Here is a 13,837-nt window from a genome sequence, read left to right as displayed (position 1 = left end):
ATCTATCTTCTTCCCGTGGGTAATATCTTCAGGAAACATCACATTCATTTTCATTGCTACGCGGATGACACCCAGCTCTACATCTCTACCAAACCTAATACCGTACTTCCACCATCCTCCCTAACCAACTGCCTGCAGGAATTAAAATCTTGGTTCACCTCAAATTTCCTCAAACTGAATAGCAATAAAACTGAATTCCTCCTTATAGGCACTAAATCCAATCTAAACAAAATAAACAACTTCTCCATTCCCTTCGAAAGCTCTTCCATCTCCCCCTCCCCTCAGGTCAAGAGTCTGGGTGTCATCCTTGATAGCACCCTCTCCTTCACCTCACATATCAACCACATCACTCGTTCTGCATATTATCATCTTCGAAACATCCACCGGCTCCGCTCTTCTCTCACTCCTCAGTCCACTGCTATACTTGTACACACCCTCGTCACCTCGCGACTCGATTACTGTAATTCCCTTCTGTTTGGTCTCCCTCAAAAAACCCTCCATAAGCTTCAGCTGGTCCAAAATTCAGCCGCCCGCATTATCACACTCACGCCATACAAAAACCATATTACACCTGTCCTCCAACATCTCCACTGGCTTCCCATTTTACACCGCATTCAATATAAAATCCTGCTACTCACATTCAAATCCATTCATGACCTAGCCCCTCCATACCTATCTGACCTCATCCATATTCCTACGCCTGTCCGCTCTCTTCGTTCCTCCTCCTCTGTCCTCCTCTCTGTCCCCCCTGCTCGCCTCGTCACCATGGGAAATAGAGCCTTCAGTCGCTCTGCTCCCCAGCTATGGAACTCACTCCCCGCTGACCTTCGTAATACAGCCTCATTAACACATTTCAAATCCCGCCTCAAAACACATCTGTTTCGACAAGCCTATTCACTCAGACCATAAAGCCATTGTTTTATTTATTTATTTTGTTGTATTTTTTCTTATCTTATTTGATGTAGTTTTTTAACATTGTACTCGTGATTTTAACTGCTTGTTGTAAGGTGTCCTTGAGTTTCTAGAAAGGCGCCCACAAATAAAATGTATTATTATTATTATTATTAAAGAGTTCGAGAAATCCTCAACCGTATTGAGCCAGCTGCTGCAGCCCAGAGATGGAGCCAGACTGTGGCTCGAAGAACATACTATGTGCCATTCCCCAATAGTTTATGGCACATAGATGGGCCTATGCGTCTCATTCGGTAATAAGGGATCATCTTATATTTGTACTCGTGGGAGCATTAGAAGGCCATATTGTATGGACAGCACAGATTAAATTGAATTTTATCATTTGTATATCCAAGTTACACAAACTCCCAATTGCCTCCATGTAGTCTTAAGTGCACAGCAATACCTTCTCTACCGAGATGATATTTCAAACAAGATATGATTGATTGTTTTCTTGTATTTAATCATTATTCTTTTCATGTTTGTTTTACAGGTGGGGGTTTGTGACACATGCTGGCATTGATGGGAATTCCAGGCTAATAACGTACCTTCAACTGGAGCACAGACAACACAGCTTTGACAGTGTTGAAATATTTTGTCCAAGCCACCTGCCTGTATGGGGTTCAGTCCTATGCAGAACAGCAGTGGGGAGAGTGCATCACCTTGGTATATGCCACATTTGATGGACACTTGGGTAAGTGGCTTGCCATTGGCTTCAAGTGTGGTTTGCCACATCCTCATCAAGTTCGCAACGAAGGCTCTTTGGGTCCTGTTCAACTTATACACATCCAAGCATTCAGTGATCCATGTATGTGGCATCGAGTCATAGGCTTTCTTGTAATCAATCCAGCCTGTGCACAGGTTGGTACATCGGGACCTGCAGTCTTGTGCGACTGTTCTGTCAACCAGGAGCTGATGTTTGGCTCCCCTGGTATCTCTACCAATGCCCTTCCGTTCTTCGCTCATGTATTGATCCATGTGTGCACTTATCTTAGCCGCAACATGAGCTTCCATGTTGTGGAGAGACAGGTTAATGGCCGATAGTTGGATGCGACTGCACCCTTTGAGGGATCCTTCATGATCAGTATCGTTCGCCCTTCGGTTAGCCATCCCTCAGCAGCTGGTTCGTTTATGCTGCTCGACGCTCATGGAGTGCTGTGAGTTTCTTTAGCCAGTAGGTGTGGACCATGTCCGGGCCTGGTGCTGTCCAGTTCTTCATATCTGAGACTCTTTCCTGTATGTCTGCCACTGTTATGGTAACTGGGTTCTGTTCAGGGAGGTTAATGTGCTCCTCTCTCAGCGTTACCAACCATTGTGCACTGCTGTTATCTACAACCTCCTTCTCCCATATGCCTTTCCAGTACCTTTCAGTTTCCAGTCTTGGTGGGTCAGCTCTGTTGTTAGGACCCTGCCACTGAGCGTACACTTTCGCAGGTTGTGTTGCGAACAGCCTGTTTATTCGTCTGGCCTCATTCTCTTTCGTGTATCGCTTTAGGCGAATGGACAAGGCTTGGAGCCTTTGTTTGGCAGTTTCGAGTGCTTCAGGTATGGTCATCTGGATGTACCTCTCGAGTATCGGCCTTTTCATCATCCTCTCTGGGTCTCCGTCAATTGACACATCTTTCCGGGCCGCCTTGATTTTAACCTCCAACCGTCTTTTCCATGGTGGGTAACGTATCTCATGGCTTCCATGGTTGCTCTTATAGCCAAGCATCTCAAGGATGCTCAAGGAAGCATATATCAGCTCATTGGTTTCCTTGATCGTTACGGTAGGGATCGCCCTCAGTGCTGCATTCACACTTTCCATGAGACTTTCAGGTGGTACTTCACATAGCCGTTGTAATCGGTTTCGAGGTTGCCCAGCTTTCATTCTCGACATGATCTCAGCTTTCAGGTCAGTTGCTGCCTCGCTCAGCATTTCATCCATTGGAGCTTGCGTGAAGGATCTTGCCCAAGGACCCATACTGGATGGTGTTATGGCCTCATTTTTTTGCACCAAGCGGGATTCGAACCACCGTCTCCCGTATGCCAAACCGATGCCTTACCAACTGAGCTGTTCAGTTGAGCCAGCCATATATATTGTAGAATAAATATAATATGTGCTATATATATATATATGTATGTATATTACCCCAGGCGGCCCGGTAGTCCAGTGGTTAGCACGTCGACTTCACAGTGCAGAGGTACCGGGTTCAATTCCAGCTCCGGCCTCCCTGTGTGGAGTTTGCATGTTCTCCCCGGGCCTGCGTGGGGTTTCTCCGGTTTCCTTCCACATTCCAAAAACATGCATGGCAGGCTGATTGAACGCTCTAAATTGTCCCATCGCGAATGGTTGTTCGTAGGGATGTGAATCTCAGCACTGAGGACAATTCGATACACATCTCGATGCACTGCCAGCGATGCGATACTTAAACGATACATGGAATTTTCTGGCGATACGTTTCACCGTCGTCACGATGCGATACACATTAAGTTCAAATCAATGCGATCCGATACGATACAATGCAATTTGTTGCGATATTGTGCAATTAAACATGATGCAAATAAGCAAAGCAAAAAAGCTTTTAAAAAGATGGAATTCAGTATGGTATTACAAAAAGGATACCACTTTATTCCTTATAAACAGTAGAACTTGTAAAACAACTTATTTAAGCCCTTTCACAATTGGGTTTTGTGCAAAGAAAATGTAAACAATTTGGCACCTGAGACTCACAGCTGTTGCTATAGTGTAAACACAAACAGACTATTCTCACTGAGTGTCTTATATGAAATATAATATATATATATATATATATATATATATATATATATATATATATATATATATATATATATATATATATATATATGAATCTATAGCGCAAGATGTCCACCCATCCACTGTAAGTGCAACTCTTTGTGCACTGTTCAGCGACACAGTAATCTCACTTCTTACTTTGTTGTACACATCGGGAATATGTAAGTGAACACAGACCTGTCTGGTATTTTATACATGGGTTCCAAAACGTGCACGAGCTGTCTGAAACCCTCGTTGTCCACCACGCTAAGGCTGGAGGTCTTTGCATATGAAATAAGCAGTGACCTTAGTTATGGCCATTGCGCGGTCACAGTGAGTGTCAAGGGGACTCCCAAATAAGAGGCAATTTTTTTCTGATCCTGACCTGGTTTGCCAAGAGTTTCTCCGGTGTCCGACGAGGAACTGGGCGTGGAAGCGGGGGAGCGGGAGGGAAACTTGTCGGTGATCTGGTGCCATCGTTTTAAGTGGGTCTGCATATTTGTGGTTCTGCCGTTGTATGGCTTCTTAGTGCAACATTCCTTGCAAATTACGGAGGTTTTATCAAGCTTTCCGTCTTTCTTTTCGAAGCCGTAGTATTTCCAAACATAAGATTTGAATGTTGCGGCTGCATTAAATATAGTAGTTTCCTCGCCTCCTCTTGCGCTAACTTCCATAATGTTTCGCTCGTTGTGTACTGGACTGTATGTGACGCACGGCTACCGTCCGTATTCAACACAAAACGCAAAGCAATGATGGTGCATTCATTGCGCCTAGGAAAGGGCAGATAGGTGACGTTTAACATGAATAAAACGGCGCTTGAATCGGATTTTACCGATACCATCAATGCATCGTGATGAATCGCGATTTCACCCGTCAATCGCGTCGTACCCAGTGAATGAGCCGATGCACTCGGATCGCGCACATGCGCATCGATGTATCGATTAATATCGATTATTTTCCACACCCTTAGTTGTTCGTCTATGTGTACCCTGCGATTGGCTGGCAAGCGATTCAGGGTCCCCCGCCTACTGCCCAAAGACAGCTCCAGCACCCCCCGAAACCCTAATGAGGATGAAGCATTTCGGAAGATGAATGAGTGTGTGTGTGTGTGTGTGTGTGTGTGTGTGTGTACATATGTAAATGTGTATGTGTATGTGCATATATATACTGTAGTTTGACATTAGGCTTCAACTTGGAGTCTGTTCTCTGCTGGGTTTTCGTTATCTTCATTTTGACCACCAGAGGGAGGTGGCATGTATGTTTACCATTGCTGTGAGGGGTTTCAGCTACGCTACTGTTGCATCATATCACTTGTATCAACAGAACAATCACAGCCAAGTTCGCAATAATGAAATAATGTCACTCAAGTATGCATTTACTCTGTTTTCTGCTATGTTTGAACATTTTTTTTTTTTTTTTTCCCAAGATGGCGCCCGAGTAGGCAGCCTTCGGCAAGTGCTCTTCAAGAGCCTTGCTTTTTTGTTCTTTTTTGTTCTTTTTTGCTGTTTTTGTCTTTTGTTTTGTCACATGTTGTTTGTTGTTTCATTGTGTGGACCTGATATGGACTGTTTTCAGCGCTTTTTGGCCACGACATTCGTCAAAGGAGCAGTATCTGTGCTTGGTGGTTGCGCCTTCTCGGCAGCACGCCTGTACCAGCACAGATTTTGATTGGGAGGAATGTCGGCGCCATTGACTGTCGGTGCTGGATGGACCTGGGGCGCTTGTGTTTTTTGCGCCAGTAATGGGCAGCATTTTTCACAACCCCGATTTGTTCAGTGGCTATGTCAGCGCTGTTGGACAGTTGGCGTTGGTGCGGCTGGATGGATGGCCGGTGAAGTTGAGGATGAGGAGAGAGGAGCGTTGGCGAAGAGCGCCGATGCGTATTTGGAACCGTGAGTTGCCGCTTGGAATTGAAATGGATTTCCATGGGACAGGAGAAGTGAACCAATCTCTTTTTTCGTCAATGGATGCTACAGCTTCTTTTTGACTTTGAAACTTAGCTTGTAGCCGACGTGTGCACATTTTGAGCATGACGTCTCTGATCCACTGGTTAAAGGACACTTTGATTCTCTCCTCTTTCATCTCAAACCGCTTCAAACAACAAAGCGTGTGACGGAAAAGTGGTTAGGACTGCACGACTGTCCGTGTTTTATGTTATGTGTTGTGTTTATTATTTTACTTTATGTTAACTGTTTTGTAAAGCGCTTTGTTACAGCTGCCGCTGTTGTGAAAGCGCTATATAAATCAGCATGTATTGTATTGTATTGTATTGTATGTTTATATTTCATGATAATTGAGGAGAAGAGTCCATAGAATGTTTGAATCAGTTCATACAGGCAGTAAAACAAAACTTAATAAAGCTTGTAAAAAATTGCGTGATACCTGCACACACCAATGAAAAAAAAAGACAAATGGGCCTTATAGTAATTATCCTTAAAACAGACTGAACATGATTCCAGCAACAGCAAGGTGTGTTTCAAATTAAGGGAATCTCTTGCAATCAGATAAACTGTGGATGTAAATAGCTGTATATCATCTTGGTGGCTGAGGATGCTCCAAGATATATAACGAGTGGTCCTGATGTTACAAACAAATACATTTTATTATGATTTGAAACATCGAGTATGTGAATCAACATGGTGTTGCGTTAATTCATTCAGCTATGAATGCAGGAATGCAGTTGGTGGGAGATCGGGACTGAGCCAACCCATGGTTCGTAAAAGTCCATGTACAAATACACTTGTTATAAATGCAGGACAAATATATTATCAGAATCATCTTCGTTGGCCAAGTACGTAGAACACACAAGGAATTTGTCCCCGGTATAACACGCTGCATTAGTATCATCGTAAACAAGGACATGACAAATATTATATACGTATTTTACTCTGAAATTTCTTGAAAAAGAAAACACAGAGAAATTGTTCTCCATCAAAAAATGGGGATCGGCTTTTTTTTTCCAGGACACTTTTGTTTTTAAACGCCGAATCATCGGGTCCCAAACTGCAAATATGTGAGGTCCAATATACTATCAGTAAACACACACAACCCCCCCGCCCCCCCCCCCCAAAAAACATGGATGTACATGGTCACCTTACCTTTTAAACTTTCAATAGACCAATAAAATCCTTACTTATTCTTGCTTTGATGTAATGTCAAGTTATGGGATGTGGTGGCACGCCTATTTGCTGCAAAGCCTACTCTCTGCAGATTGGTCTGAAATGTTCCTCCCTCACCCTCCCCCCACTTCAACTTGTTCCAATCTGTGTGCCATGTAAGTGTGCCAGGAAGTCAAATGTACGAAACTGAACTTTGCTCAGTAACGCAACAGAATGGATGAAAATGTGTGCAAAGGTCACTCAGGCCTCTTAACCTGAATATTTGCTTCCTCACTGCCGCTCCCTCCTCGGGCAGGTGCTCAGCTGCAAGCAAGACCTTTATCAAGGGGAGGGAAGGCAGGAGAAGGAGGAGGAAAATGAGAGCCAGTTAGAAGCCAACAGTTATAGAAAGTGAGTGATAGAGAGAGAGAGAGAGAGAGGGACGGCCAAAGTAGGGGAGGGAAGAAAGGAGTGAGAAGAGAAACAGACACAGTCAGGGGATCTGCATTGTGAGTGGCTAACCTCTTTTTTTTGTTGTTGTTCTTTCTCCGAGCAAGCAATAGGAGTGGAAGAAGGTTTTGTTTTCCAAAAGAAGGGAGCAGGGAGGACAGAAGGAAGACAAGGCAGCAATGAACAACAGAGCTGCTCCTCATTCTGAGCTTTTGATGGTAGACAGGACCTTCATACTGTCGCCGGCGGCATCCGTCTGTCGGCCCTGCTAGGATGCTCACAGCCTTCAGGTATTCAATCTCGATACGTACATGTGGGGAGCCTATCACAACTGACACCTTGGACTGGTCGCTTGTGATTGGAATGAGAATGCGCATTGCTATATCCGCTGCAAAGAACGACTAATATTAGAAGTGTACTGAGAAACAGACAGTCTCCATGAACAGTACATGCATATGTCTGGATTATACTGCTCTCAGGTGGCCAAGATGCACACATTAGGTGGAGCAGCACAATGTCTGTTTGATTGAAGCAACATTTTTAGGAAAAACCTCTGTTTTTATAAAATACAGTAGCCCCCTTCATTTTTCTTCAGTTAATAACAGTATTTTGATATAACTCATTTCTCTTAGGTGTAATTCCACTGTTGACCTATAGATGATGGCGCACTTTGAATCAGTGTAAATTTAAAAGAACAGCAAAACAAGTATTTCAGCATAGCATAGTTATTCCTCAATGTTATCTGCTGTCGTCCTGCATTTTACACCAGTAGACAATGATGACTGGAGGTACATTTTAAGATGTACATCGTTGGCCATGATTATTGATATGTATTGTGATTGTATCAATCCATTTTGTTTGGAAAACAACAGGCTTTATTCCACACCGTTCTACCGTTTGTACCATTTGTTGTTATGCTCTCTTGTTCTGCTACGTTTGGATTATTTTAAAAGTGTGCTTAAAGATCTCTGCCAGCTGTACTTGCAGATTGTGCATTATTAAGCGTTGGATAACAATGAAAAGATGCCGCTGTTCAAGGTAAAATAGTGTTTCTCAAAAAATTTAATATTGGACTCTACAAATGCCACCATGATGACCAGCGTTGATCTACAGAAGTGTAGTAATTATGTTCATTAAAAAGAAACCAGAGGTTTTATACCCACAGGGGTTGAACGACTACAGAATTTTATTAGTTGACGAGAATGTGATGAAAGTCGATCTTCTATGCCAGGAATGGGGAAGTTAAATAATGGAGGAGGCCACATTTTTTCCTTAAGTGTGACTGGTGGGGCACAAAGGACTGCACTCTTCCAAACCAGACGTATAGCCAAATTGTCATTTTACACAAGAAGAAAATATGTGCCTATGCCTGTTTTTATTGAACTACTGTACAGAAGAGTATCTTAATTCAGCATTTGAATTTTCAAGACACGAAATACAATACCGACAAATAAAACGTCGCTGCAGAGTAAAAAAGTTGATTTGTCAACTAATTGGTTCAAGCCGTCCTGAAAAATCGATTTGTTATTGTCAGACGCTGTAACATAATGCACAGTTTCAACGTTTTTGAACAGTTTATTCAGCCATGCAATGACAACCACATTTTTGTACAAGCAAAGCTGTCCTTGTACTGTCCAATTTTTCTCATATTCTGGATTGACTTAATTTGCCCCTCCTCAGTCAAAATGAAGTGAGTCTGTCTGTTTTGCTTTGTCAACAGCTCGTGGTGGACTCTTAGCAGAGTCTTGTTGTTAAACATTAAGATAGTGTGTTGGAAGCGTTTGCGTCCCAGAACAAAAAACTGCTAATGAAAATATTGAGCGAGAAGATGATGTTGGTTGCCGTTCACCAAGGAGGTGTTGCACAGCGGGGCAGGTAAGCGCATGTCTGGGGTATGTTCATCCCCCATGAGAGCTTGTTACAAACTGTACACACCTCTATCCAACGCACGACTTCCATGTCTCACCTGCAAGCTTCGGCGGGAGACTCATTGGCTTGTGAAAGCACATTTGACACGTTAGGGCGCACAATTAAGAATTTGGACACTTTGACTCATTGCCAATCTGCCAAGAGGGGCTAAACTGTCTGCCACGCTGATGACTAAATGCTCTGAAATCAATCAGACAGGTGTGCGTCTTTGCGTGTGCGTGTATGTGTGTGTAGTCTCTGAAATAATGTTTTTTTTTTTTTTTTTTTTTTTTTTTTGCTGCATGATGTCTAGTGTACACGCGTTACTCTTTGCAGTGTATCTCTGCCTTTATTGAACCAAGGCACGTTTTACATTGGAAAATCTCACCACACACCACACACGTGCCCCAAAAAGTAGCACTGGGCGATTATGCGGAGGAAGAAAATTTGTCATGATTATTTTCATTGATATCAAATGATAATTAAGAAGCATGATTATTGATTTATTTCAAAATATTATTTGTTTATTCATATTTATTTAGCTACCATAATTAAACGTTAAACATAAATTGAAAGAACAACACGGAAACAAATTTGTAACAAAGTGAAATAATAAATCAATGAGTAACTATAAAAAACAACAGACTGGCTGTTCCTGCAGTGCGCATCTTGGCCTCCGAGGGGCCATGTGGCGCTGTGCATGCATAGTGTGCACACATTAAGGTAGTGAGTAGAAGAAGAATATCGCGATTGAGATCAGTGTGGTCACCACACTGTGGTGTATGTGGCTGAAATTGCAGTGCTTCTACCAGTCTATAATATCACCTGTGCGCATGTGTGCAGGTTCGTTTGTTTGATTGTCTCCGACCTCGGCTTAGCAGTCCATTTAAGAGGAATGTGGTTCGAAGTTATCTTGAGAATGTGGAAAAGGGGCTGAGAGAATCCAAGGGTCTTATCTCCTGGGGGTTGGGATTGGGGGGGGGGGGGTAGTTGCAATATGAGTAGGAGGACAAGGCCCTTGAAAATGGACATGAACTTGAAAGCTGGTCTATTAAAAGGACCACCTAGTGTGCAATACACTAATAATGACTTTAATTGATGCTTTTGACTCATAAAAAGATAAGACAAATCTTTAGGGGTATTTATTTTGCTGTTCTTTGAGTTCATTTGGCACACTTGAGCCGCTTCGAGCAGCAGGCGTGCAAATGCGGAAGCCCGAGGCAATGTCTGCACACACCTGTGCATAAAAAAAAAAAAAAATCTGTTTCTTCATCTTTGCAACAAAATATTTAGCCCGAACACACACACAGACACAAACAGCAGGTCGGTGTCTTTGTGTTTTTCCAAGGCTTTAACCCAGTTTCTTTCAAGGATAATAATTGTTTGACGGTCAATTTGTTAAGTGCATTTCTTGTTTGAAAAGGTAGCTTGTTCCATCCTGTTCACGCAATAAATGGGATGAGTCCAAAGTGCCAGTGCTGATGTGAGATAAAGGGAAAAAAATAACAACATGTGCACACTTTAAAACTGAGCCTAGGCAGTTAAGGCCATTTGTTTGCTCTAACTCTCTCAAGTTAAACTTGGATCATTTCTGTTTCTCTTTCCTCCCCCTACCCCAACTCTAAATCTAATACACATTTTGAATGACTCAGGTCGTTTTTTTCCTCATTGTTTTATAGTACTAAAATTGGAATTACGTACTAAAATTGAAGTAACATGAGTGAGTTTTATAGTAGGACATTTATGCTCATAGCATGTTGACATAAAGCACAAATTACAGTGATTCAGTCTGAAAAAAGTACTTCAATAAATAACATAAGAAATTATTTACATAACAGGACTGAGCCACAATTTGTATTTTGGTGCTGCTCAAATGTCCGGTATCATGGGGGTTTGTTGTCAAATATCCCCCCTTTTGGGGTTAATTGCTGTTGGTGCCGAGGGGGCTGACGCTTCCCACCTTCGGAAGGGGGTGGGGTTGGGCTTCATAGAAAAGCTGACGCATATGTTCGGCTTAAAAAGGAAAACAAATCTGCTCATTTCAATTTAACATGAGTTTGAATGTGATGGACCTATTCTGAACAGAGCCACATTGCAGTTATCAGAAGTTGTGCTAACTTGTGCAACCAGTCGTTTGTATTTTACTACTTGTTTCATAGAGAATAACAAAATATTTAAAATCATTTGTACTGGTTATTTGTCACATTGTTGATGGAAAAAGTGAAATGATGATCTTGACATTTGAACAGTCAAGTCAACAGTATTTATAGAGCACTTTCGAACAGCCATCGCTGCATACAAAGTGCTGTACATGGAGCGATTTAACATGCACAATAAACAGTAAGACGAATCGGTAATAAAGGCGGTGGAAAGCACCAAACAGTAAAATCAAGGACAAATCATGCTGAGTCGAACGCCAAAGAATACAAGTGAGTTTTGAGGAGGGCTTTAAAGATGGGCAGCGAGGAGGCTTGCCGAATGTTCAGTGGGAGGTCATTCCAGAGAGAGGGACCAGCAACAGAAAAGGCTCGATCCCCTCTGAGCCTCAGTTTAGTTCTTGGTACTTCTAACAAAGTCTGGTCCACAGACCTGAGGCGCCGGGCAGGTGAGTAGGGGCGGATGAGCTCAGAGAGGTAAGGTGGCGCGAGATTATTTAGAAATTTGAAAACAAAGAGGAGGATCATGAAAATAACTCTAAAATGAATGGGGAGCCAGTGAAGGGATGCCAGAGTAGGAGTTATATGCTCCCTCTTACGAGTACCAGTCAAGAGGCGAGCAGCGGCATTCTGGACCAGCTGAAGGCGCTTAATGGAGGACTGGCTGACTCCAAAGTAAAGGGCATTGCAGTAATCGAGCCGGGATGTGACAAAGGCATGAATTACTGTCTCAAAGTGTTCATGTGAGAGGAGAGGTTTTATTTTGGCCAGCTGTCTAAGGTGAAAGAAGCTTGATTTAACAACGGCACCAATTTGCCGATCGAGTTTGAAATCGCTGTCCAGTTTAAGGCCCAAGTTTGAGACCGTTGATTTCAGATAAGGAGACCCATTTCAAATGGAGAAAAAAAACATCCATCCATCCATTCATCCATCATCTACCGCTTATCCGGGGCCGGGTCGCGGGGGCAACAGCTTTAGCAGGGAAGCCCAGACTTCCCTCTCCCTAGCTACTTCTTCCAGCTCTCCCCGGGGGATCCCGAGACGTTCCCAGGCCAGCTGGGTGACATAGTCTCTCCAGCGTGTCCTGGGTCTTCCTCGGGGTCTCCTCCCGGTGGGACATGCCCGGAACACCTCACCGGGGAGGCGCTCAGGAGGCATCCGAATCAGATGCCCAAGCCACCTCATCTGGCTCCTCTCGATGTGGAGGAGAAGCGGCTCGACTCTGAGCCCCTCCCGGATGACAGAGCTTCTCACCTTATCTCTAAGGGAGAGCCCGGACACCCTGCGGAGAAAACTCATTTCGGCCGCTTATATCCGGGATCTCATTCTTTCGGTCATGACCCATAGCTCGTGACCATAGATGAGGGTTGGGACGTAGATCGACCGGTAAATTGAGAGCTTCGCCCTTTGGCTCAGCTCCTTCTTCACCACGACAGACCGATACAACGTCCGCAGAAAAAACATTGTTTATGACATTATGTTAGGATTTTAATGGTATCTTAACTTCTTTCATGTTATTTGCCAATGTGTCAGATTGAGGTGTTCATGGAGTGGTTCGTTTTCAAATGTCACTATGTGCTCACATATTTGGCTGGATGCTGACTTGAGGATTTTATGACACAGTGTGTCATGATTGAAGTGGTGTAAGCTTGCCAAAAGCTCCTTTGCACTTTTGTCACATGAGAGCAGGCTTGTTAGGGCAAAAGGAGAGTCAGTCTTGTGGAGGTCAAAGGTCCAGACGCTCTTGGAGTTTACTCGCGAGATGGTGGTGGTTGTTTTTTTTCCAGGCTGTCATAAATTTCTGTTGGCTTGCTGCAAGGAAACTCCACAAACTCACCTCACTGTCCCGTCCCTTGCAGTTTTGACCAAATTGCATCTTCCACATTCACGTGTGCCTTGTGTAATTGGCAGACAGATTTGTCAGACTGAATGTTGCTGGTGTCTGGGCCGTCATAAATATGTTTCCTGAGGCTGCGCCATCTGTCCACATTTGGGTAAGCAGGCCCCTCGCAACCGTATCCTCAAGGGTCCACACCTGTCTTTACGACCGCGGGAGGTGACCTGAGTTCGCGCCTCCATCACCGCATCAATAAGAAGTCTGGTCTTAAAATGATTATAATAGCAAAATGTAATTATTTCTCATTAGCGATTTTAGACAGTGGCAGCCATGCATTTGGTACCGGGGAATTTCCGTGGGGACCTAACTGACGTAATCTGCCTGTGTCTCTTGATTTTCTAGGAAGACTGGCAGAGATTTATAGAATCCAAGTGTTGCACATTGACGTTTTTCAAGGTTGGTGACCCTTGCTATCCAATAACGTCAGAGAGTGGCACGCAATTGCACCACATACACCAGCAGTTCTGCAGCAACATTTAGATAATAACATGACAAAACATAACCCACTATCATGAAATACATCATAATCACCAGAGATGCTTATTGTTAAATGCACAAATGGTGCCTTAAGACACGACTGATGCAATTTGTGGTCAGCCAA

The 13,837-nt window shown here is 43.4% G+C and overlaps 2 protein-coding genes across 7 annotated transcripts in view; one reads left to right on the top strand and one right to left on the bottom strand.

Annotated features, from left to right (window-relative positions):
• The window catches only part of LOC127596313 (uncharacterized), a 747,551-nt gene that overhangs the window by 586,652 nt on the left and 147,062 nt on the right, over window positions 1-13,837 (bottom strand). The gene's annotated exons all lie outside the window — the stretch shown is intronic.
• arhgef19 (Rho guanine nucleotide exchange factor (GEF) 19) overlaps window positions 7,046-13,837 on the top strand; it is a 28,574-nt gene continuing 21,782 nt past the window's right edge. For 2 of the 6 annotated variants that reach the window (XM_052058589.1, XM_052058587.1), the window contains exon 1: window positions 7,050-7,565. Coding sequence is in view for 1 of the 6 variants with exons in the window: in XM_052058590.1 (XP_051914550.1) it covers window positions 7,549-7,565 (17 nt within the window). In the remaining 5 variants the exon portion in view is untranslated. Of the gene's footprint in view, window positions 7,566-13,837 lie in introns of all 6 variants that reach the window. The other 4 variants (XM_052058591.1, XM_052058592.1, XM_052058590.1 and 1 more) reach the window with 4 other exon arrangements.

The sequence above is a fragment of the Hippocampus zosterae genome, chromosome 2 (assembly GCF_025434085.1).
Source record: "Hippocampus zosterae strain Florida chromosome 2, ASM2543408v3, whole genome shotgun sequence".
Taxonomy (NCBI): Eukaryota; Metazoa; Chordata; class Actinopteri; order Syngnathiformes; family Syngnathidae; genus Hippocampus; species Hippocampus zosterae.
The sequence above is the reverse complement of the archived record's forward strand: the minus strand, read 5'-3'. Positions and strand labels throughout refer to the sequence as shown.